General features: G+C 36.0%; 1 protein-coding gene across 2 annotated transcripts in view; it reads left to right on the top strand.

The window, feature by feature from the left end:
• Window positions 1-26,898, top strand: part of WNK3 (WNK lysine deficient protein kinase 3) — a 116,107-nt gene that overhangs the window by 79,294 nt on the left and 9,915 nt on the right. The window contains exons 10-20 of one of the 2 annotated variants that reach the window (XM_037153661.2): window positions 4,569-4,633; window positions 7,992-8,139; window positions 12,832-12,948; window positions 14,399-14,554; window positions 14,636-14,687; window positions 16,316-16,453; window positions 16,819-17,762; window positions 21,870-21,960; window positions 22,509-22,639; window positions 23,170-23,792; window positions 25,831-26,045. In XM_037153661.2, the coding sequence (XP_037009556.2) occupies window positions 4,569-4,633; window positions 7,992-8,139; window positions 12,832-12,948; window positions 14,399-14,554; window positions 14,636-14,687; window positions 16,316-16,453; window positions 16,819-17,762; window positions 21,870-21,960; window positions 22,509-22,639; window positions 23,170-23,792; window positions 25,831-26,045 (2,680 nt within the window). Of the gene's footprint in view, window positions 1-4,568; window positions 4,634-7,991; window positions 8,140-12,831; window positions 12,949-14,398; window positions 14,555-14,635; window positions 14,688-16,315; window positions 16,454-16,818; window positions 17,763-21,869; window positions 22,102-22,508; window positions 22,640-23,169; window positions 23,793-25,830; window positions 26,046-26,898 lie in introns of both variants that reach the window. The other variant, XM_053667574.1, reaches the window with a different exon arrangement.

Here is a 26,898-nt window from a genome sequence, read left to right as displayed (position 1 = left end):
ATTTCCTTTATATGTGCAATGTAATGAAGAAAATAAGCAGTAAACTAACGAACAAAATAGAAACAGGCATAGTTACATCGAAGAGACTGGCAGCTGTTGTAGCCCAAAGGCGAGTTGAAGACTGGATGAAAGAAGGTGAAGGGAGTAGTGGAAGAACATATCTACATGACTCAAAGATATGGAGAATAGTTTGGGCATTATCTGGGGGGGGGGCTCCTTAGAGGTAGGTCAATGGGGAAAAAGTTGGGACAAGTGCAGTAGCATAAACAATAAAATTATATTTAAGAAGATTAATGAAACCAGCGGGTGTTTATTTGAAAAGGTAGACAAGATTGACAAACCTTTAAACCAGATTCATCAAGAAAAAAAGGGGATTCAAATAAAATTAGAAATGAAAGAGCGGAAGTAACAATTGATATCATAGAAATACAAAGGATTGTAACAAAATACTGTGAACAAGTATATACCAGGAAATTGGACAACTTCAGAAAAATGGATAAATATCTTAAAAACACAATCATCCGAAACTGAATCACGAAGAATCAGAAAACCTGAATAGACTAATAACTAATGAAATTAAAGCAGCAATTTTTAAAAAAAACCTCCCAGCAAACAAAAGTCCTGGACCAGATGGCTTCATGGTGGAATTTTCCCAGTCATTCAAAGAAGTAACACCAATCCTTTTGAAACTATTCCAAAAAATTTAAGAGGAGGGAAGACTTCCAAGCTCTTTTTATGATACCAGTATTATCTTAAAAGACACAATAAAGAAAGAAAATTATAGGAAAATATCCCTGATGAACATAGATACTGAGATGCTTAATGAAATACTGGATTGGATCCAGAAATACATTAAAAAATCATGAAGTGTGATCAAGTGGGATTTATCCCATGGGTGCAGGGTTGGTACAATATTTGCAAATCAAATGTGATTCATCACATAAAGAAAATGAAAGACAAATGTCACATGAACATGTCAATAGATGTAGAAAAAGCATTCAATAAAATCCAGCACCCATTTATGATAATAGCTCTCAGCAAAGTGGGGATAAATGGATGATACCTGAACATAATAAAGGCCATAAAGGAAAAATATGCAGCCAGCATCAAACTCAACTGGCAAAAACTAAAGGCATTTCTCTTAAGATCAGGAACAAAACAGGGATGTCTACCTTTACCACTTTTATTCAACATAGTCCTGGAAGTTATAACCACAGCAATCAGACAAGGAGAAGAAATAAAAGTGATCCAAATTGGAAAGTAGGAGGTAAAACTCATTGACAACACAAATATGTTATTGTACTAAAAATCTGCGAAACTTAATAAAAGAATTTGGCAACATAACCAGATGCAAAATCAATATTCAAATTAATGTCATTTTTATACATGATAAATTTTCAATACTCACACATCCATGCAGTAAGTATCCATAATTAATTCTTCCTCTGTTCCTGGACAACTAACTTGCTATCAGTTTTTTTCTTTCAATTTTATTTTTTATTCATTGGCAGTGTACAGCTTAATGGTTAGATAGTCATATACTTTGCATAGTGTTCCCCTCAATATTTCTCATAGCCATCTGTCACCATATATAGCTGTTGCAATGGTATTGACTATATTCCCTATGCTTTACTTTATATCCCCATGACTATTTTGTAACCTACCAGTCTGTACTTATTAATTCCTGTGCCTCTTCTATCCAATCCCCCAAATTCCTTCCCCTCTGGCCACCATAAGTCTGCTCTTTATTACTCTATTTCAATTTTATTCAAATATTTTGTTCTTTAGATTACACATATAAATGAAATCAGATGGTATGTGTCTTTTTCTGATTGACCTAATTCACTGAGTGCAATGCCTTCTAGAGTGTAATATGGTATTACACTCTAGTGTAAAATCTAGAGGGCATTACACTCAGTGAATTTTATCCATGCTATCAAAAATGGCAAGATTTCCTTTTTCATGGCTGATTAATATTCACTGTAGATAGAATATCACAAAAGCACAAACATAGCTGCCATTTACTATGAAACAAACTTTATACTATGTACTTCTTTCTTAGTATTTCAAATTGATGTCTGGGATTTGTAATATTGAATCACAAACATTTTTATGGCATAGTCTTCTTATGACACTGTTTTCTTATTTCTTTGTATCTTCAAACATTTGTTGGAAGCCTAAAAGGTGTTAGGCACTGTGATTAGAGGAACTGAGAATACAAAGATAAATCATACAGAATCACTTGATCAGACATAATAAAGAGGGACATGACAAAAGGCATTACTGAATGGTGGTCTGTCTATTGGTGTTGTGTCCATCCATCCATCCATACATTGATAACATCTATTACTCATCCATATATTACTTTCCCTCTGAAGCATGGGAGAACTAATTGCAAACAGGATGTCTTTTACCTGTAAATATTTCCATAAGAATAAGGACATTTTCTTAGTACAACACAATGAACAAGTCCAGGTAACTGTCATACTTATAAAATCTGTGCAATAACATGAGTAGAATATTATTATTTAACCTGTTGTTCACATTAAAGTTCCAACAATTATCCAAATTATGTGCTTAATGGCAACCCCTCAAATCCAGTATCTAATTGAAGATCATGCATTTCCTTTAATTGTATTGTTTGTTTCTTTTATGTTCTTTAATCTGGGACAGTTTCTCAGTCTTTCTTTGTCTTTCATAGCATTTATATTTTTGAAAAATAAAGGTCAGTTATTTTATACAATGTTCTTCAAGTTCAGATTCAGATCATGCATTTTTATCAGGAATAACATGTAAGTAATTTTTGTTATTTGCACATTTTATATCAGGAGGCATGTGATGTCAATTTGTCCCAATATTGCTGAGGTTTAATTTGATTATTTGGTTAAGCTGGGGCCTGCCAAGTTCTACTGTAACTTGGTTGGTTTTTTTGCTTCTGTAATTAATAAGCGATCTGTGAGGAGATATTTTGAAACTATATAAATATCCTGTTCCTCATCCAGAATTTACTCATTAGTTTTATCCATTGATGATTTTCTAATTTCTTCAGTCCTTATATTGATTACTTGGCTTTGTACTGTAAGAGCTTTCCTTTATTTGTATAAATGTGACTTAATGGATTCTTATTTTATTGAATGGGTTATACTCTGATGCTATTTATTCTGATGCCCAAATTGTAGGCAGTGGGAACCCCATCAAACTGGCCTCTGTCTGTCTTTGATATATTCCCATCATTCTTTGAGCAGTTCTTTACTTTTTGGGACAGCAAGGTGATCCAGGATCATCTAGTACTTTCCTTGTCCCAGGGCCAAAATCAACCATTTGTCTAATAAAACTTCATCCCCTTTAGTTTAGAAACCAAGATACGAACTAAGGCATATGGTTTTTTGAGTACCCAAGGTGATTTTGTTTGTGTCCTAAACCCACTTTAGTAGAGGCTTTTTTAATATAGGAGTTCTGTCTAGATATTTGCTTAATGGACAGGACCTACGGAGGAGTTGAAATGATCCAGGGAGATGAAGGAACATAAGTAGAGTCACAGTATATGGGAAAGTCCAAGTCCTTCAGTGTGGCTTTGAGCAGATAAGCTACAGAATGAGGCTGGGACTAGTTTACTGGGGACTTTTTAAAGTTTTTAATCAAGTCTATTTTTTTAAAGATTTCATTTATTTATCTTTAGAGGGGAAGGGAAGGAGAGACGGAGAGAAATATCAATGTATGGTTGCCCCTCGTGTGTCCCCTGCTGGGAACTGGCCTGCAACCCAGGCATGTGCCCTCTGTGGGAATCGAACCACCATCCTTTGGTTCGCAGGCCTGAGCTCAATCCAGTGAGCTACACCAGCCTGGGCCAGTTTACTGAGGACTTTTATGTGCCATCCAAAAGAATTTAACCTTATGGAAAATGGCGAGCCATCATAGGGGTTTTAAACTGGGTAGGAAAGAGATCATTTTTGATAGATTTGCATTTTAAGATCAATCTGCTGTCTCCAGTGGTAATGCATAGGGTGGATTATATAAATGTTTAAAATTGTTTTCCAGCAGCATTGGCATTTGCCTGTTTAGGGGGCTTATACTTTCCTCCTAGAAATCTGTATTGCAGCTTCCCAATACTAACACCTCAAAGGGATAATTAATTGGCAGTCGTTTTGCAGGGAAAAGAGAGGAAGAATAATGAGACCACACAGTATGTGAAAGCTTCTGTCATTGATTTATCTGTTTGTATAGTGGCAGTAACTCTTCCTTGAGGAGTAATTTTACAACCAGGACTGGAAGCTAAATGTCAGTGTTCTCTGTTGAAAAACAACAGAAATAAAATTATATAAAACAATGCTAACTTTTCTTAATGAGAAATGTTAACGAGTATTGCTACAGTTTAGTTTTCTTTATCTTTGGTAGTAAAATCCATAAAGATTCATAGAGATATTTAATAGTGTAGATGTTCTGCCTGGTTTGTGAGGTAACCAAAACATGATATGTAACAAGTATGTTTCCTGAAATAATACCCAATTGAATCTTTAGCTTGAAGTTTCATGTTATCATAACAGCTTTTATTTCTATATTATTTACAGCCTACATCCCAACCAGTTGGAGTTGAACAACAAGCAAATCTTCTAAAACCAGATTTAGTTCGAAGGTAAGTATCTTCCAATTTAATACCATGGAAATGGTAAGTGTGTTGAAGTTCTTGCATTAATTAGGGGGTCATTGTATCTTGATTAGATAAGATTTTTCATTTTTGTATTTATGTGTATGTTCAATAAAATTAGTAGGTGTTATTTTGCTTTTTTACTTTAATAAGGATCATGTAAATTGTGAAATTATTCACCATTCCTTTTTCTCATTATAACATTCTGTTTTTAAGAAAAGCTCAGAAGGATTTAAAAATGGAAATAATGTAATTTAGAATAAAATTCCACCTAATCTAAAGAAATAGATTATAACTAGATGTAAGTATAATTATGTTATTATTTGGTAGTTGTAAACTAGTATTTTTCTCTGTTATTCATATAGGGTAATTCCTGTTCTGTTTTCAAGTTTACTAGTTCTTTCCTTTTTTCTATTTATTCTGTTATATCCATTCAATGAGTTATTTTTTAATGATTGTTCCTCATAGTTCTATAATTTCCATCTTGTTCTTTTTAATATCTTCTATTTTAATTCTATTTTTTTAAGTTTTATTTATTTATTTTTAGAGAGAGGGGAAGGGAGGGGGTAAGAGAGGGAGAGAAACATCAATGTGTGGTTGCCTCTCAAGCGCCCCCTACTGGAGACATAGCCTTGCAACTCAGGCATGTGCCCTGACTGGGAATCAAACCGGTAAGCCTTTGATTCCCAGGCTGGCACCCAATCCACTGAGCCACACCAGCCAGGGCTAATATTTTCTATTTTTAATTAGCTTTTTTGTCTTCTTTCACTTGCTTCAGGAGTATTTGTAGTTGCTTATTGAGTGATTTTGATGATGTCTGCTTTAAAATCCTTTTCAGCTAATTTCAATATCCAATTCATCCTGGTGTTGGCATCAGTTGTCCTTCCACATTCAAGTTGTGATTGTCCTGGGTTTTGTCCTGTCATTTGTCTCCTGGACCTTCTGAATACTATGTTAGAAGACTCTGGATCCTATTTAAATATTCTAGTTTATCTGGCAGTCACCCTTTTCTAATGAGAATTTAGTTTTCAGATTACTTGTAGTATGACTGTGGTCTCTTTGGAACACCTTGCACACTCGGGCTCCACCTCTGGATGGAAGGGATGAAAAGCACTACTCTAGGCTTGTTGCCTCGATATAGTTCTCTAAGTTGGTCACATGCTACTTACTGGTGGGTTTCCCACCAGAGTTACCAGGAGGAGGAAAGGGCTTACCCGAAACACTTCTCCTACAGGCTTGGGGGTCAAGAAACCACTGAGCATGGCTGCCAAGGCCTATAGGTCCAGAGTCTAGACTGCCTTCTATCACTGGGTGGGTGATCAGGAGATGCCAAGCTGTTATCTTTTTCTTTAACTGCTGGGGATTCCCTAGCCAGTCCGACTTCATCTTTTCACCCTTCAGCACCCTCCCTTGATTGTCTACTGTCAAAATATTTTCATATTTTTTATTTGTACTTTGAGGAGAGAAAGAGGGAGAGTTGAATTTTACCATCTTGTCCTAAACCCAAAAATAGTGTTTTAAGATAAATTTGCAATGTGAATGGATGATACAACCCCACTGACTAGTATTATGTTGCTTTTAACTGTTGAAGGTGTTATTTGTTATTGCTATTTCTCTGTGTATTAAAAAATTAAGCAGTATTAATTGCATCTTCTACCATCACTTATACAAAATGTTACTTTCACATGGAAATAGAGAACCATTTAGGAATTATTTTAATTTTTTCTTATACATTTTATGCAGATAGTTCATGAGTAGTTTTAAGAGGACTTTACCTAAAGATGAACTTTAAATATGTCTGTTTGGTATTTATAGATCTTATCATTTGTTTCAGTTGTATTTACCATAATTTTTATATTTATTTCAGTATCTTCAAAGTTATTGAAGAAAAAAACTGAAGTGTTCTTGACATGGATAAATTGAAAGTTAATCGACCCTTTCATAATCATTGATTTGAACCGGCAAAATACAAGTAGTTAGAATTAATCATGTTGAAACTTTTTCACATCATTTGTTTTCATTTTTAAGCAAAATTTTGGTATATATAACTGATTGAACTTTATATTTCAAGTATACGACATAATGATTCGATATTGTATATATTGTGAAGTGATTGCTACAATAAATCCATCCATCACTTCACAGAGCTAAAGAATTTTTTCTTTGTGATAAGAACTTTTAAAGTCCTCTTTCTTAGCAACTTTGAAATATGCAGCACAGTTTTATTGACTATACTGTCCATGCTGCACATTATATCCCCATGACTTACATATTTATTTTATAGCTGGAAGTTTGTACCTTTTTTACTCCCTTCACCTATTTTACCTACCTCTGACCCTAGGCCCCCCCCCCACTTCTGACAACCAATAATCTGTTCTCTGTATCTGAGCTTGGGTTTTGTTTTGTTTGTAGATTCCACATATAAGTGAGATTATATGTACTTGTCTTTCTTATTTCAGACTTAACGTCCTTCCCTTAGCATACTGCTTTCTAAGCCTACCCATGCTGTTGGAAATGCCAAGATTTCATTCTTTTTCATGGCTAAATATTCATTCTATAACATATACTATATTTTCTTTATATTATTTCCATTTCTTGTTCTGCCTTCCTGCAATATTACTGTGTTTCACACCCCGTCTGTCTGTCCCCTATTGAGTTCATTGCATAAAAAGGTATATTTTGAGTGACAATTGATTTCTAGATGTTTTATTTGAGCATGTTCATAAGAAAACTCAAACAGGATAAAATTAATCAAGAGGGTCCTCTGATAAAAGGTTCAATAGAGGCCTATCACTGTTAGTGGGTTTTTTTCTCTTCCATTATTGTGAGGAAATATTTCTCAAACCAATACAACACGATCTCAGTTTTTTATAACTTATAAAAATAGCTTTATTGAGATATAGCTCACATACCATGAAATTCACCCATTAAATGTATATAGTTCAGTGACTTTTAGTATATTCCCAGTTATAAAGTCATAACTTTAAATTTTTATAGCTATTGGTTTGAGAGACAGAGAAAGAGATGAAAGATATCAATTCATTGTTCTACTTATTTATGTATTCAGTGGGTGATTCTTACATGTGCCCTGACTATCAAACCCTTAACCATGGAATATCAGGATGGTGCTCTCCCCAGCTAAGCTACTACTTACTTATTTTCCATAAATTCTGATTTTATACTTGGGAAGTTTTCTCAGTATTATATCATCATAATGAAATTATTCTATCCATGAAGGGATTTCAGATGTTAACTGATTTGGGTTAAAATTGGGCTTTGAGAATCACAGAATAATGTCTGCTCTGAGAAATTGAATATAAGTTGCTTTTGCATTTTTAATTACTAGTTTGCAACATGATGTGGCAGCTGTGAAGGAGAACACCAATGCCCCTGACAACTCAAGTGGAAATGGAAAACAAGATCGGATCAAACAGAGAAGAGCTTCCTGTCCTAGACCAGAGAAAGGGACTAAATTTCAGCTTACCGTTCTTCAGGTCAGTGTGTAAATACAGGTTAAGAGTGTGTGCAGAGGTCTGCAGTGGGGCGAGGGGCGGGAGGCGGGCGTGGGGAGGGGTAATGTTACTGGGGAAGTAGAGTATTGTGAAACTCTAAATTAACTTTTCCTTTATTAACAATTTTTTCTGATAAGAGTATGATGTATCAATTGTTAGGAAAGATAAGGAAGAAAATGAAAAGTACTTGTACTCTCAGATATAGTTCTTGTTAATGTTTTAGTTTGTTTCATCTCTTATTTTGTACCTGTGCATAGTATTTTGCATAAAGATCATAAGATTACTAGTAATAGTGAAATTGTATTGAATTTTGTGCTAGATAGCCCAGACGTTATTTGTTTTTATTATTTAACCTTTTTAAGTTCTTGTTTGTTATATTACTGTCATTTAATCTTTTAATAACTTTATATGATTGGTGATGGTATACTCGCCTTTAAAAGTGAGAATTAGAGAGGTAATTTGCCTAAAGTCATTGAACTACCAAGCCATAATCAGGTCTGAATCAAGATCAAGTTTCAAGCCTATATCTAACCGATATAGTAGAGGTTTCAAATGAATGCTAAACCTTATATATAATTTTATATCTTGCCTTTTTTTCAAAAGGAAATAAATCATTCTTTCTTTTAAAAGATTTTATTTACTTATTTTTAGTGTTCTTCCTTGGGTCCAACCTCTTTGGGTCTGTCTGAGCTTCTTGGACTTCCTGGTGGTTTATTTCCTTTGCCAGATTGGGGAAGTTTTCTTCATTATTTTTTCAAATAAGCTTTCAGTTTGTTGCTCTTTCTCTTCTCCTTCTAGCACCCTTATGATTCAGATGTTAGAACATTTAAAGATGTCCTGGAGGTTCCTAAGCCTCTCCTCTTTTTTTTTAATTCTTCTTTCTTCATTTTGTTCTGGTTGAGTGTTTCTTTGTTCCTTCTGGTTCAAACCGTTGATTTGTGTCCCAGTTTCCTTCCCATCACTGTTGATTCCCTGTACATTTTCCTTTACTTCACTTTGGGTCGCCTTCATTTGTTCCTTCTTTTTGTGACCAAGCTCAATCAGTTCTGTGAGCATCCTGATTACCCATGGTTTGAACTGTGCATCTGCTAGGCAGGCTATCCCTTTGTCGCTTAGTTGTATTTTTTCTGGATCTTTGATCTGTTCTTTCATTTGGGTCATTTTTTTTAATTATTTATTTTTAGATGGAGGGAAAGGGAGGGACAGACACATCAGTATGTGGTTGTCTCTTGTACACCCCCTACTGGAGACCTGGCCTGCAACCCAGGCATGTGCCCCGACTGGGCACGAACCACCGACCCTTTGGTTTGTAGGCTGACACTCAATCCACTGAGCCATACCAGCCAGGGCCATTTTTTTGTTGTTGTTGTCTCAGTCAGCTTGTTATGTAGTAAGAGGCAGAGTCTTAGGTGTTCACCAGGGCAGGGCAACCCATGTCTCTGCATTGTGGAGCTATATGTAGGGGAGGGGTGCAAGAGGGAATAGTGCTACTTGCTCCACTCTCTGCCATTTTTTAGTCACTTCCCCTACTACCCACAATCAACTTGGGCCCCTCTGGTGCTGATTCCCAGGTGGGTGGTTTGTGTATGCTCTAGGACCCTGTGGGTTTCTCCAGTGAACTGTCCCATGTGGCTGGGGGGGTTCTCCTGCCTCCACAGCCCCCACAGGTGTTTTCAGTCAGATGCATATTTGTAAATATGTTGTCCTTTTGGTTGTATGAGGAGACACAATTTGTCTTAACTATATCTCCATCTTGGCTGGATGTCCTGTCAGTAAGTAATTTTTAAATAACATTTAAAATGGCTCCCTCAGATTTTCCCTTTTATAGAGATATAATAATTTAATCATTCCTTCTGTTGTTTATTTAGGTTCTTTATTTAGGTTGTTTCTTCATATTTGTCTGCCTCTTTCTGTCAGTCTGTCATTTTTCTAATTTTTTTTCTCTCTTTTTGTGCCCGTCTGTCTCTCCATCTCCATCTCTGTAACAAACACCACTGAGCACAAATCTTCGTACAAAGCCCTAATTTTTTCCTTATGTTAGATGTCTAGAAGTAAAATTAGTGGGTCAAAGAGTGTGAAGATCACATGTTGCTACATCACTGTTCAGAAAGTTTGGACCAGCTTACATTTCCAGTAGCAGTACATTTTCTTTTGATGAAAAGAGTCAATTTGAACCTCTGGCTGATGTGGCTCAGTGGATTGAGTGCAGGCCTGCAAACCAGAGGGCTGCTGTTTTGATTCCCAGTCAGGGCACATGCCTGGGTTTCAGGCCAAATCCCCACCCCAGTAGGGGGCAATAGAGAGGCAACAACACATTGATGTTTCTCTCTCTTTCTCCCACCCCTCCCCTCTCTCTAAAAATAAATAAAATGAAATCATTTAAAAAAAAGAATCAAAACAAAATATAACCAGAGTCATTGAAATTAAGAACAATCTAATAATATAGCCAGAGTGGAGGGGGGATGGGACAGTGGGGAGAAGGGTTTTCAGGAACTACTATAAAGGACACATGGACAAAACCAAGGGGGGGGTGGAAGCAAGGCAGGGAGGTGGGTTTGAAGGGGGGGTGGTGAGAAAATAGAGACAACTGTAACTGAACAACAACAAAATAATTTTTATATATATATAGAAAAGGAATCACTTTGTTTGGGGATTAAGAGAATTTTGGAAATGAATGACCAAATTTAGATCTCTGTGTTGCAGATAACTTTAACAACTATTACTCTTTTTTTTTTTTTTTTTTTGCCTTTTTAGAAAAGTTGTCTTCCCTTTTCTTCCCTGCAGGTCCAATTTGTAAGTTAGTTTTTGCTGAGTAATTTGAGCCTTAGATATTTCATAAAATGGTTATGTAGCCAGTATTTCGGTAAGGGAAAAACAATCTTTTTAGATCCTGAGCAACTTAAACCATTTCTCCATGTAATGTATGTGAGGTCATCTAGATGTTCCCTGTACCATTTGCAATGAGAAGACAATGAGTGACTGTTTTGAAAAATTATTCATTACATTCATAGGGGTGACATTGGTTAATAAAATTATGTAGGTATAAGGTATACAGTTCTATAGTACATCATCTCTATATTGCTTGGTATGTTTACTACCCAAAGTCAGATCTGCTTCCATCACAATATATTTGACCCCCTTTACCTTTTACTACCATTCCCCACCCAGTTTCCCTTTGTTAACTACCATGTTGTTGTCTATATCTGAGTTATTATTTGTCTTGTTTGTTCACTTGTTGCTTTTAGTTTTTTATCCCACATATGAGTGAAATCATATGGTTCTTGGCTTTTTCCATCTGACTTATTTCACTTAGCTTGATATCATATGTTGTCTCAAAATGCAGTATTTCATCTTTTCTTATGGCTGAGTAGTATTTCATTGTGTGTATATCTTTATCCAATCATTTATTGGGGTACACATCGATTGTTTCCATTTCTTGGAATGGAATAATCCATATATATATATATATAACATGAATAATGTTATAATGAACATAGGGGCACATATATCTTTGTGAATGTTTCCAATTTTTTGAGTAGATACCCAGAAGGATACCGTAGCTCTGTTCTTAATTTTTTTTTTTAGGAATTTCCATAATGTTTTTCTATAATTGCTGTAGTAGTTTACATTCCCATCAGCAGTGAATGAGGGTTGCTTTTCTTCCACAACCTCTCCAACACTTGTTATTACTTGTCATGTTGATAATAGCCATTCTAACAGGTGTGAGTGGTGTCTCATTGTAGTTTTGATTGGCATTGCTGTTATAGCTAGTGAAGTTGAATATCTTTTTGCCAATTGTATGTCTTCTTAGGATAGAAGTGTGTGTTTAGGTCCTCTGCCCATTTTTTAATTTGATTGTTTCTGTTGTTGTTTGTTTAGTTGTATGAGTTTTTTTAATATTAACCCCTTATCAGAGGTATTGCTTGCAAATATATACTTTCAGTCATTTGGCTTCCTTTTTGTTTTGCTGATGGTGTCCTTTGCTATGCAGAAGCTTTTTAGTTTGAAATAATCCCATTCACTTATTTTTGCTTTTATTTCACTGGCCTATGGAAACCAAATTCATAAAATCCCCTGTAAGACAAACATCCCTAAGTTTAATACCTATGTTTTTCTTCTATGTAACTTATTTTTCAGGTCTTATATGTATGTCTTTGATCTGTTTTGAGTTAATTTTTGTGTATGGTGACAAACCAGTCTAGTTTAATTTTTATTTGTATGTGGCTTTCCAAATTACCCCAGCACCATTTATTGAAGGAGCTTTCTTTATTCTGTTGTATGCTTTGTCTTATTTGTTGAAAATTATTAGCCCATATACATGAGGGTTTATTTCTAGGCTCTCAATTCTATTCTGTTGGTCTGTATGTCTGTTCTTTTCCCCAATTCCATGTTGTTTTGGTTATTGTCATTTTGTAGTATAATTTGAAGTAAGGGAATGTGATAGCTCAAGCCTTGTTCTTTTTTGTCAAGATTATTTTGACTATTCAGGGTCTTTGTGGTTCAATAAAAATCTTATGATTTTTTTGTTCTATTTCATTAAAAAAATGCCATTGGGATTTCAATCAGGGTCACGTTAAATCTGTATATTACTTTGGGGAAGAGGGCTCTTTTAGCTATGTTTATTATTCCAACAATGACTGATTCTTAATCTGGTGATGAAATGTGTGTGCCTAGGTGTCAACCTCTGGAGACAACATGGTGGAATGTCAACTGGAGACACACAATAACAAGATGGTGACTTTCAAGTTTGATGTTGATGGTGACGCACCAGAGGATATAGCAGACTATATGGTAAGTACAATAAATCTAAATCATTTTCCTTTCAGTGTTTACTCTTTTTCCTTTCTAACTCCTTCCCCAGTTTGTCAGAGAAATCTTCTATTTAGGGTATTTTTTTTAATTGGACAGAACTAAATTGGTTATAATCAAGATGAAGTCGGTGTACCTTCTCTGGTTTCAGTATACATTTCTTCAAAATATGAAGATGTTTCATTAAGATATGTTTTAGGTCAGTGGTTCTTATCCCTGGATGCATGTTAAAATTACCTGAAAATTTTTGAAAAATAATTCCCTGTGCCCTTACATAAATCAGAATCTTTGGACATGAGGCCTGAGCATCAATCATTTGTAAAGTTACCCAGGTAATTCTAGTATGTTAGCTACTTATAAAATATCTTATATCTGGGTGTTTAGGTAATGTTCATTATTTCATTCAGTTTTCATATTTCTTTGAATTAATAAACTTAAGTTAAAATTTTCAACTTTTGAAAAATGGGGATAGGTTAGGGTGGCATAAAGACTATATAATGTTTATTTTTTAATTTTATTTTCGAGAAAGAGGAAGGGAGACAGAAATGTCCATTGTTGTTGTACTTACTTATAAATTCATTGGTTGCTTCTTGTAAGTGGCCTGACCAGGGATCAAACCCACAACCTTCGCATATTGGAACAATGCTTCAACAAACTGAGCTACCTGGCTAGAGCCATAATTCTTTTGTTTCTGCCACATTTACTTGGAGATAGATTTTTTGGCCAAGCAGTAATAAACAGTTTAAAAATTAAACATACTACCCCTGGCTGGTGTGGCTCAATGGATTGAGCATCGGCCTGTGAGCCAAAGGGTCACCGGTTAGATTCCTAGTTAGGGCTCATGCCTGGGTTGTGTTCCAGGTCCCCAGTAGGGGGCATGCAAGATGCAATAACACATTGATGTTTCTCTTCCTCTCTTTTGCCCTCTTCCCCTCTCTCTAAAAAGAAATAAATAAATCATCTTTTTAAAAAAATCCTAGATGAAAAAAATTAAACATTTTGTCAGTTCTGCATCTTGTCTTACACAGTATTTTCTGAAAGGTCTGTAGTCTGTTCTTCATCATCTTTAGAAAGGCTTCATTTTGCAATTTAAGATTTAAACAGTTTTGGGTTTGAACATCTAGTTTTACCTCAGTTATGTCCTTCAAATGACATCAATTAATAGAATGCCCAGTCATTTTTTAAATGGTGGCTTCTTCTCTTGTTGGTAATGCAAACCTGACAAATATCAGTAGTCTGAAAATAGAAAGAATAATTTAATACATTATGTTGATTTCTGTTCCTGGTTTTTGTTCATTCTCTTGTGGTACTTGTATATAAATATTTCATTTTAATTTATTTTTCTTAAGGGTTGTCATCACTGATACAATATTATAATTTTGAAGAAACTAAATTCACTCTCATAAGTAGACTTACTTTCACTTTTGGACAGGTTGAAGATAACTTTGTGCTGGAAAGTGAGAAAGAAAAATTTGTAGAAGAATTGAGGGCTATCGTAGGTCAAGCCCAGGAGATTCTTCATGTCCACTCTGCTGCAGAAAAAGCCACTGGAGTTGACTCTGTTAATGTGGAATCCAACAGTAGCCAAGTGAGATCAATTGCTTAGCAAATAGGTGTTCTGGGATATCTATCAGGAACTACTTCATTTATCTATTCATTTTTAATTCAGACAGGATCATCTGAACAAGTACAGATAAATTCTGCATCCACTCAAACCAGCAGTAAGTATATTTAATAAAATTTACCATTTGGCATTCGAATTGAGACATTTGGAACCTTGAATTTATTCATCTTCATTTGCAAAGGTATTAGCCAATAAAGGAATTTGATAAATTGTTGTTTTTCCCACACTCTGAAAGGACTTTTATATCCCCGAAGAAAGTATAGAAGAATTAAAACCATTCTCCAAATTTTCTTCAAGTGTTGGTTCTTTAACTGGTTAACTTATTTCTGAGTTGCTGCATGGTATGTTACGCAAAAAGCAGTCACAGTACTGATGTGCCTTAATGGCTTTCATGTTTGAACTCAAATGGCAAATTTTTTCCCCCTAATAGGAGATAGATAGAAACATTTTGGGGTTTTTTTCTATCCTCACCCAAGGACATGCGTATTGATTTTAGAGAGAGAGGGGAAGAGGGGCAGGCAGCAGAGAGAGACAGACATTGATGTGAGAGAGAAACATCAATCAGTTGCTTCTCTTGGGTGTCCCAACTGGGAACTGAACCAGCAAACCAAGCAGGTGCCCTGACCGGGAATTGAACCTACAGTTTTTTTTTATTTATGAGGTGATGCTCCAGCCAGTCGAGTCACCCTGGCCAGGGTGGACAGAAATATTAACTAAGATCATTATGTTCTAAGTTTGCCTCGTGTTCTTTTTTCCCTCCAGTTTACCCCATGTTCTAATAGTCATTGGTATCATGATTTTATTCCACCAGCTATATATTTCTCCTTGCTCTAATCACTAAGTTTCATAAGTCAGATACCAGATAAAAATCCAAGGACTAAAAATGGGATCCTCTGTTTCTCTCTGATGGCTTTATCTCTCCATTCTTCTCAGCTCTGGTCATAGATATATTTAGAGTATCTGGGAGGGGGAGAAGAGCCATAAATGAATGAGGACCTCCGAAGGAATTATAACAACATGAAGAAGCAACAGCTGGTGTGGGAGTCATGGAAGCAAATACCATTACCCTGAAATTTGGTTTGTGTTAGAATGGCAGGGTCTCTATGTTCTTTTTCTCATTAGCATGAGTCTGAGCAGATATCTGACTGATAAACTATGGCATCTTTTAAAAAAGAATTACTTATTTGAATAAATTTACAAAGTAGGAGTAAAAATGTAGGGGCTTAGTTTATTTTTGAAGTTAAGTTTGACTTTCTTCTTTTGGTGTATAGTTCTGTACCTTTTAATGCTCATGTAGATTTCTGCAGGCATCATCATGGTCAGCATACAGAACAGGAAATGTAGGTCTTAATGGTAAAAGTGCTTTCTATTTTTCCCCCTCAAAGTGTCCTGCTTCTAATTCCTATTGATATAATGTTTGTTTTAGTAGAATCTAAAGCCCTTCTTTAACAATGTCTTATGCTTCCTTAGTTCTTTAGAGTATTTGTCAGGATTGCAGTTCTGTTCTTAAAAAATTATATCCTAGTGCTGTTAGAAATGGAGAAACAGGGGGGTGGGCTGGGATGGGAGTAAAAGACAGAAAACTGTACTTGAACAATAATTAAATTTTAAAAAAAGAAATGGAGATACAAGAGAAATTGGTGTTTTAACCTAGTTTCCTTAATCAATAAGGTAAACATACTGACAGCTGCTTAGCATACGAAATTTTGCTAATTTTTTCTACAGATGAATCTGTTCCTCAGTCATCCCCAGTTGGTCGGTGGCGATTCTGTATCAATCAAACAATAAGAAACCGTGAGGCTCAATCACCCCCTTCTCTTCAGCAGTCCATGTCTACAGTTCCTGGGCTATATCCACTTTCTAGTAAGCATTTATTTTCTGCTGACTTTATCCAGACTTGGAGGATGGGGTTACAAAATATCAATTATATCTTCAACTTGTTTACATGGGTATTTTGTGCTTATGAGAATTTTCATATGCATTTTCTGGATGTTAATGCCACAGTATATCTTAAACCATTTTTATTTAGTATTTATGAAAAAAAGGAAAGGTGGGGTTTTTTTTTTTTCCTTTCACAGGTTGAGTTCTGTGCATTGTGAGACCTAGTTACAACTAGGTACTTTCACGTAATTTCTCACTTGTCCCTTGGTCTTCCTGTCCCCTTTGAGTAGTAGTCCATGCATTGCACTTAATAATATATGCTCAGCCATTCTTTGTTATTGTTCCAGGTCCAAGAAAAATAAATAATAAGGAATTATCACAGGATACACTGCTCACTCTAGAAAATAATCCATCCCAGCGTGCACTTTTCACCTCCAAGTCAGAACACAAGGATGTAGTTGATGGTAAGATTTCTGAATGTGCCAGTGTAGAAACTAAGCAGCCAGCTATACTTTATCAAGTGGAAGATGACAGGCATATCATGACACCTTTTGCTAGTAGTTCCACTTACACTGCTACTTCAGTTCATAGTGTTCCAGTTGAATGTGAGGGACTCACCAACCAAGCAGGAATGTTTCTGCCTGTGAATCCATGTCACCAAGCTGCCAGTCAGGCTAATGTACTTACGGCACCTCCTGGCGAGTCAACTCATATTGCTGGTAACTCTCTTAGAACTTCAGCATTTATGTCTGATCAGAAGCCTCAGTCCTTATCAGTGCAACAGCCAACCATAGATGCAGAGTTTATATGCCAAGAAGGAGAAACCACAGTGAACACTGAAGCAAGTTCTCCTAAGATGGTTGTTCCCACTCAGACCCCCAGCCTTGAACCGACTACCCTTCTACCCACTACTGTCCCGGAATCAGATGGGGAAAGACCTCCAAAAATGGAGTTTGCAGATAACCGAATTAAAACTCTGGATGAAAAATTAAGAAACTTGCTGTATCAGGAGCATAATATAACTAGTGTCTATCCTGAGAGCCAGAAGGATACCCAAAGCATAGACTCTCCAGTTTCTTCCTCTGCTGAAGATACACTCTCATGTCCAGTGCCAGAAGTCATAGCCACCAGTCACTGTGGAATTCAAGACAGTTCTGCACAGTCCCCCGATTTTCAGCAGACAGGCTCTAAGATTCTGTCCAATGTGGCTGCCAGTCAGCCTGCTATTATGTCAGTGTTCAAAAGGGACCTGAATGTGATAACTTCTGTACCCAGCGAATTATGTTTACATGTAAGTATACTTCTTTCTAACCAATTCCTTATCCTTATGCCTTTAAAAAAGTGCATTCTTTTCTAAAGTTTTCGTTTTTGCGATGAAATTTTCTATGTCACAAGATTCTGATGTCATGGGTATTTAAGAAGGCCATAACTCAGTTGCAAGTGCCCCAAACTCCTCGGTAATGATGACCAATCTTTGGTGAGAGAGCCCTCTAGTGAATTAGCTAGGAACTTCAAAACAATGTCTATTTTTGTATTAATGACAAGAACAGGACTAATTTATAGATTTACTTTCAGTGGGTAGAAAGGACTTACTTTTATATCTTTTTTTTTTTTTTAAGTTTATTTATTTTTAGCCCTCGCTGCTGTGCCTCAGTGGATTGAGTGCCGGCTAACAAACTGAAAGATGGCTGGTTTGATTCCTTGTTGGTAAGGGCACATTCCTGAGTTGCAGCCAGGTCACCAGTTGGGGTTGCGCGAGAGGCAACCATGTTTCTCTCACACGCTGATATTTCTCTCCCTCTCTCTCTTTCTTCCCCTTTCTCTAAAAATAGATAAATAATTTTTTTAATTAAATGGAGATTGTTTTGGTAAAGCTGTTAAAAAAAGAATACTATGGTTTTAATTTAATCTTGATATTTTGTTGAGTTGTGTAATTGAAACCTCTGTGTTTTGTAAAGTAATGTTACCCCAATAAATTCAATTTAAAAAACCCCACTAAACTCTGTAGTTTAAATGGGCTAACTTTAGAGTATGTAAAACATATGTCAATGAAACTTTTTTAATGTGAAAAATGTCTTTATTTTGCTTCATACTTGATTAAGTACATATGGTAGGATCATTCTGAGTTAATTTTTTTATATTGTATGAGGTAAGGATTCAGTTTCATTATTTTGTATGTGGTAACCATTTGTTCCAGCACCACTTGTTTTTCCTTGTTGTTACAAACGGAATTCTCTTGTTAATTTTCTTTTCAGATTTCTCTTTGCTAGTATATAGAAATACAACTGATATTTTAAGTGTTAAATTGTATCCTGGAACTTTACTGGGTTTCTTTATTATCTTTAAGAGATTTTGGTATATTTTGGATTTTCTATATTATTATATAAGATCGTATCATCTATGAATAGTAGTAGTTTATTTCTTCATTTCCTGTTTTTCTTATCTATTAACTTTTCATTTCATGTTTTCCATCTTGATCCCTTTTGGTTTTTGTAGTGGAAGAATTTCTCATTTTTTTAAAATAAGATTTTATTTATTTATCTTTAGAGGGGAAGGGAAGGAGAGAGGGAGAGAAACATCAATGTACAGTTGCTTTTCTTGCGTCCCCTACTGGGAACTGGCCTGCAGGGAACCGGCTTGCAACCCCGGTATGTGCCCTGACTGGGAATCGAACCACGATTGTCTGGTTCACAGGCCCGCGCTCAATCCACTGAGCTACACCAGCCAGGGCCTCTTCAGCAATTTTTTTATGTTAACGATTATGTTTGTAATTTCTAGTGACTGTACTTCATTCTTTTTCTTATGGCTATTATATACTCACACATCTCTTGAAGATATTAAAGTATTATGTTATTAATTTTATTTCCTTGGCTCTTCTGTTCTTTGATTTTAGTGGGTTTTTTTTTTATTGTATTGATTTATCATAAGTGTTTAGTAATTCTTACTTTCATACACTTTTTCCTCCATAAGATTTTTTGTTTGTCACTCTGTAAACAATATATATAATTAATGTAACCTTCCTCCAGTAGTTTCAAGAAAGGTATGTGACATTGTTCCTGGCACTGATTGGTCTGTAATGCTGCCCAGAGGGTGGCCTAGTAACTATTCTTCCAAGTTAGAAGGGCTTCCCCATCCTCCCAGATGTTGTCTCCTCCCTACATTGCTGACCTTTCTCTTGGCCACAAATATTTTCCTCTTATTACTCTTACTTGGGAGCAGATACCTCTGCTGTCTTTTGTTTAATGTGGAGGTAGGGAGGGAAGGACCAGGACTTCCTGTTTGTTCCTTCTTTGGAACCCAAGCAGTTCACTCTTCCACTCAGTGAGTATCTATTGAGCTGTGAGTAAGTCAAGATCTGTTTTTGTGGAGCTTACATTCTGGGGTGGGGGGAGAGATAGAACCTAAATAAATAGTAATTGAAGGAAAGATCTATGATAGAAAGACTAGGGGATGACTTTATATATGGTGGTCAAGGAAGGACTTGCATTTATTTGGTGGTGACATTCACAGTCGGAGACCTATTCAAGGAACACAAATAAGGCCAGTATATAGGAGGGTCTTAGGAGATGATGTTTCAGAAGCACAGAGGAGATAGATCATATAGAAGTTTATTAGCACTCTAGCCAACCACTGATGCTTTTTGGTTGGCCAGGACCCTCTCTTGCTGCCCATATCTGCCATTCAAACTATGGCATTTTGAAATAGTTCCTGCATATGTATATCATCGGCTGTTTTTTCCTGATTTAATTATATATGAATATGTCTTCATCTCTTTTTCCTGTCATGTCTATGGGTTTGAATTGGTAAAGGATGCTATCACTTGCATTTAGTCTATTGATCCTATTATTACTTATGAAAAATCTTTTCTATAATTTCAGTGGGACCAATGTTACACTTTCTAAATTGTACTATTATTGAGAATATTTTTCCTCTTTATGAAGGTAGTATTATTACTATTCCAAAATGGGACTTTGGAAAATAAAGACTGATTGTTCAGAATTTTCTTTTCTTTTTAATATTTTATTTATTTATTTTTAGAGAGAGGGAAAGGGAAGGAGAAAGAGTGGGAGAGAAACATCAATGTGTGGTTGCCTCTCATGTGTCCCCTACTGGGGAACTGGCCTGCAACCCAGGCATGTGCCCTGACTGAGAATCAAACCTGCAACCCTTTGCTTCACAGGCCTGTGCTCAATCCACTGAGCTACACCAGCCAGGGCAAGAATTTTATTTTCAATAAATGCTGATGTATCCTAAGTGTTAATAGTTCTTATCCAAGATTGTAGTATACTTAGTGTTGCTTAGGCTGTCTTCCTTCAGAAATGCTAAATCCCATTCCTAGGTGTTTAAATATTCTTTTTTTAAAAAGATTTCATTTATTTATTTTTAGAGAGAGAAGAAGGGCTAAAGAAAGGGAGGTAGAGAAACATCAATATAGGTGAGAGAAACATTGTGTGGTTGCCTCTCACACGCCCCCAACTGGGGACCTGGCCCACAACCCAGGCATGTGCCCAGACTGGGAATTGAACCAGCAACCCTTCGGTTCACAGGCCTTCACTTAATCCACTGAGCTACACCAGCTAGGACAGTAAATACTTTTTAAAGGATCCCACATTACTGTTTATAGTTATTCACTGCATGACTACAAACGATGAGAAAGAGCAATTTTGAAAAAGTTCAGTGGGAAACACAAAGGATGCCTAAGGATGTGTAATGGTCACTGTTCAATCCCAGAGCCCAGTGAGTGGCAGGAACACAACACCCAGGGTCAAAAGTGGGGGGCTTTCCAAAGAAAAAAAGAAGAGGGAAGTGTGATTTCATTGCCAGCTGTGGCCTGATGTTAATATTTTTTAGGGTATGAATTTGAAATAATTTTGAGATCCTTTGTAAATGTCTGTGTGCTTACATAAAGAAAGAAATTTGATTTGGTTATATTTCCCTGTACATCTAAATGTCTAGTCATCTTGTTTTTCTATGTTATTATCTATGTCAAACATCTTTAAGTCTTTTGAATAAAAAGCATAAATAAAAGTTTTCAGTTTGAGTATAGGGTTTCAGTAACCTGTTTTAGAAAATTGGTGCATGTTAAGGAAATAATTTTAATTTCAATTTTTAGTTTTCAAATTTGCTATAGGAAAAATATTCCAGGGCAGCAGGTTAATATCCTGTTCTTTTATTTATCTGAAGTCTAAATAATATTTTTTAAAATAAGGGGAAGGGTTAATTCCTATAAGTTGAATACTTCAGGTTCAGTCTGGAATTTTACTATGATGGAAGTATTACATGGCATTTTATTATTAATTACTGACTAGTCCATATAAGAAACTGTGATGGTCTAAACAACTGCTACACCTTACCTAATTTATTATTATTTTGATTTTTCTCTTTTTGTCCCCATTAGGAGATGTCCTCAGATGCTTCACCTCCAGGGGACCCAGAGACCTATCCTGCTGATGTGTCAAGAGGTGGAGCCATTCGTCTGCAGACAGGAGGTGGATATTTTGGCCTAAGCTTTACTTGTCCTAGTCTCAAAAATCCTATTAGCAAGAAATCCTGGACTCGCAAATTAAAAAGCTGGGCATACAGGCTACGGCAGTCAACCAGCTTTTTCAAGAGATCAAAAGTCCGTCAAGGTAGTGTGCTTACAGTCAGGGACATAGACTAGGTAACATCACTTTTCATTTAATTCTGTTTTGTTTTTTGGGTTTTTTTTTGTTCATACACCAATGTTGTCACTTTTTCCACATAGCCCATGTATGTGACACATCCCATTAATGTCATCACCACTTTTATTTTTCCTTTTATATATCATTTGTTTTTACAGTTATTCATTTCATATAGATGCTATATGTCTTGGGATAAGTCTTGCCATGTGTGATTTAGAGTTAGGGACTTCTGCAATGTCGCTTATTACATTAACAGTTTTTAATTGTCTAGCCGGAGTTAAGCATTTTCTACTTTTCTTCATTTTTGTTAATGTCAACAAATTTAGTCTTAAATAATTTTCTCTTTTCTGCTTACAATTTTGCAAAACTTGCAGTGGAAACAGAAGATACGAGGTCAGCAGTTGCTCCTGATCCCATTCCTCTGACAGGAGAGTCCACGGCTGATACTAGGGCTTCAAGTAGATGTAAAGCAATGAGTGGATCATTTCAGCGGGGTCGGTTCCAGGTTTGTATTTTTTGGTTTGAATCCTTATCTACAAGGGCATTATAACAAGTAACAGCATTAAGACATTGGTCTGTAGATGATACTTATTTTAAATGTGGATCATTATCATATTTAATTTTCATCTTCTTACCTTTTGAAGCCACCCAATAAAGGTGTGTAAAGAAATGGGGATTTTAGTAGCTCGAAGAGAATACAGAAATGCATCATTAATTTTCTGTGGGAGGTTGGATCATCTTTTTTATAAATCCAATTTCATGTCTTTGAGAATCTTGGCATCTTTAATTATGGAATTTCTTTTAAATTGTGGACTTTTATTTGAGCAGCAGGAAGCCAGCTCTCTTTACCCAAGACCAATTGAAAGACTGAATATGGAGAGTAAAGATAGGATTTTAAAGTTTTGTTATCATCTGTATGTGCATATCACAAGCAGAACATCTGCTTTTCTGTGCCATATATTGATATTGAATTTCTTTGTGAGTTTACTCTTTAGTTAGGAGGAGCCAGCCACTTTCTGCCTTTTTGTATCTCAGGTGATTACAGTTCCTCAGCAGCAGCCAGTGAAAGTGGCATCTTTTGGAATAGAACCCAGACCAGCCTTCACCGAAATGACAAGCCATTCTAGTGAAGAAGGTCTAGCCTCTACTGAAACAGCAAAGGTTCGGCTGGTTGAAATGGAACCTGCCACACACAATCCACAAACTTTATTTTCTCCTCAGAAGTCACAAACCCTTCATGAAACGATTAAGGAAGATAAAGGAATTCCTAAACAAGCCGACAACTTCTCATCTTTCAGCACAGCTTGTGAGACCGATATCTCTTCAATAACCCCTGAAAAGGAATTGGAAGAAAATTCAGCCACAGGAAGCAGCATGCAGTCTGGGTCTGATCATTTGCCTAAAGAGAAAGAAGGACTTACTGTTGGGAAACAACCTAGCTCTGATAGTGAATTTTCAGCCTCTCTTGCTGGCAGAGGGAGCTCAGTAGCAAAGCTTCATCCAGAGAGTGATCAGTGCTTACTACTCGGTGAAGAAAAAGCCTGTGCTCAAAGACAGAGCTCACTTTTCTATTCTCCATCTTCCCCAATGAGCAGTGATGATGAATCAGAAATAGAGGATGAGGACTTAAAGGCGGAGCTTCAAAGGTTACGAGAAAAGTAAGAACACTTTCTCTTTTGTCACCTATCTAGTTGCCCTGCGTTTTATAGAACTAGGTGCTAGATTGTTTGCTAATTTAGGACTGGTGACATTTTAATGACTAAAAACTGTTCTGATTCAGAACTACCAAGATAGCATCAGATCCAACAGGTAATGAACTCAGTCCCACAATACTACCACCCCTTAGATGCCAGTCACAAACCCAGGTAATATTACCTATGCTTCTGACTAGCCTGTTATAAATTGGAGGTTCCCACAAATCTTTCCTCAGTTTGATTCATTTGCTAGAGTGGCTTATAGAACTCAGGAAACCAGTTTACTTAGTAGACTTACAGGTTAATTATTAAAAGAGGATACAACTCAACAGCCAGATGGCAAGGTATAAGGGAAGGCGCATGGAACTTACTTGCCCTCTCATGAGTGCCACTCACCCACCACCTCTTCATGTTCACTAACCTGGAAGCTCTCCGAACCTCATAATTCAGGAAGTTTTATGGAGGCTTCATCTTGATAGGTATGGTTGGTTAAATCATTGTCTGTTGGTGATTAATTCAATCTCCAGCCCCTGCCCTTACCAGAGGTGGAGGGGAGGGGGCTGAAAATTCCCACCCTGTAATCACTTGGATGGTTCACCTGGAAACCAGCCCACATGCTTTAGGGGCTTTTCCAAAAGTCACTCATGAACCTAGACTCCAGTGTGAGGTTGTGAATCATCTCGTTATAAATAACAAGACACTCCTTTCATCTTTATCACTCTGGAGCTATTTCAGCAACTGTAGATATTTGAGGACAAAAGATCAAATAATATAACAAAAGATTCTCCTATTGCTCTTATCACTTAGGAAATTACAAGGGTTTTAAGAGCTGTGTGCCAGGAACAGGGACAAAGACTATATATACACATATATTTTTTTAATTATAAATGGTAAAATCACAACAGTTAAAAAAAATGATATCCTATTTCTCATGTCCTAATCTAATTTCTGAGAGACAACCATGATGAACTGTTTGGTATATGTATATTGCCTGTCGTTTTTCTGTGCATTTACAAATATATAGTTTTTGCTTTTGACAAAAGTAAGATCATATTATACACGTTGTCCTACAGTTTTTTGACCTAACATTGTCATGTATGTATATTCATATTTGCACAAATAATCTTTATTCCATACACTGAAATTGCATGTAGCCATGCAATTTAAAGTTTGTTTAATCTCTTCTTAATAGACATTTCTATTTTATCCCATGTTTTGCTTATGTAAACAATGTTGAAGTGAAAAATCCTTATTTTTTTACATATTTAAGCAAGTATTTTTATAGTATCAATACCTACAAGTAGAATTGCTGGGTCAAAGATGTGTGCATTTTAAATTGATAAATATTACTAAATTTGTCATCAAATGCCATGATACCATTTTGTACACAAAACCAAAATATATATATGAAAGTGCCTGTTGTCCACTTATTTGCAGTATTTTATGGATATTATTGATCCTTTCAGATTTATTACAATCAGACTAATTTTTTACATTGTGTTCTCCTAATTAAGGTTGTACATCAGCTCATATTTATTAACTATTGGTATTTCATTTTCTTTGGAGTTACCTTTTCATATTCTTTCACCTCTTTCTATAAGGTTGTTTTTTTCTTACTGATTTTTAAGGAACTATTTATAATTCTAAATATTATCCCCTTACTATATAATGCAAATACTTCGAGTTTATTCATGCAGCATATAATTTTTAAAAAGGTTAATATTATCAATGCTATGTGACTTTAAATTTTGTTTTACTGTCTTTCACTATATTGTTTTAGAAATTTTTTCCTGTTAATTTGTTGACCTTTTCTCTTCACATCTGACTAATTTAACAGTATGCCTAAGAAGACATTTCCCATTTTTAAATTGTGAAAAAATTCTGTATGTCCACATTCTTAATCTAAATTCCTTGTTAAATTTTACTTGTACTGGGTAGTATTTTTAGCTCATCTGTGTGGTACCAGTGCCATTAAAAATATTTCTGCATCATTTTTATTTAGACATATTCAGGAGGTGGTAAATCTTCAAACCCAGCAGAATAAGGAGCTGCAGGAGCTCTATGATCGCCTTCGGGCAATTAAAAATAGCAAAATCCCATCATCAGAGATTGCTCTTCCACCTGTGTCACCACCACGTAGACCAAGACCTTTGAAAAGCAAGCTTCGAAGTCGCCCCCAGTCGTTGACCCATGTGGACAGTGGTGTAGTTGCTACAGGTAAATCTATTTTAAAGGTGAATTTTTTTTAAATGGAGAAAGATAATCAAATTAGAAAAATAATATATTTTATTAAGCAAAGATTATTTAAATATGCACATGTTCTGACATCCTTTTCTACCTTTTTTGGTATAGTTCTTTTATAAAATAATGGTGAGGGTAGGTGAGAGATTTTGGAGAGCAGATAAGTGTGTTTCATGTTTTTATTTGGGTAATAAACACCTGAAGGCCCAAGTATCCGTTGCCAGAATAGTTTGGAAATTTTAGCAGTCAATGGGAGCTTCTGGTCCAACACTTAGTTTGCTGAGGAGTTTGTTGCTAACAAAGATGATCTTAAAAATATAGTCCTTTATAAGATCTTTATTACTTATTTCATGAGAATATTAGAAAACATACTTTTTTTTTTAGAGAGAGAGGGGAAGGGAAGGAGAAAGAGGGAGAGAAACATCAATGTGTGGTTGCCTCTCATGTGTCCCCCCCTGGGAACTGGCCTGCAACCCAGGCATGTGCCCTGACTGGGAATCAAACCAGCAACTCTTTGCTTCACAGGCCCGTGCTCAATCCACTGAGCTACACCAGCCAGGGCACTTTTTGGGTTTTTACAAAAAGGTCAATCTCTACTTAACTAGTAAAGAAGTTGTTAATTAAGTCAGACTTAACCTGTGACTATGTTCATATATATGGGAAAGGGGAATTGAGGTTCTACATAGGATTAACCGTGCTAATCGGTGGAGTTTGAAATAGGGAGATTTTCCTGGCTTATCACAAGGGAGATCCTCCTTTAAAGTAGATGAGGGAGACAGGAAGGAGTGGCAGAGAAAAGATTTAAGGTGGGAAGCAGTGTCAGAGACAT

This window comes from Artibeus jamaicensis, unplaced genomic scaffold (genome assembly GCF_021234435.1).
Source record: "Artibeus jamaicensis isolate MK-2021 breed Jamaican fruit bat unplaced genomic scaffold, CSHL_Jam_final contig_1410, whole genome shotgun sequence".
NCBI classification, from domain to species: Eukaryota; Metazoa; Chordata; class Mammalia; order Chiroptera; family Phyllostomidae; genus Artibeus; species Artibeus jamaicensis.
The sequence above is the reverse complement of the archived record's forward strand: the minus strand, read 5'-3'. Positions and strand labels throughout refer to the sequence as shown.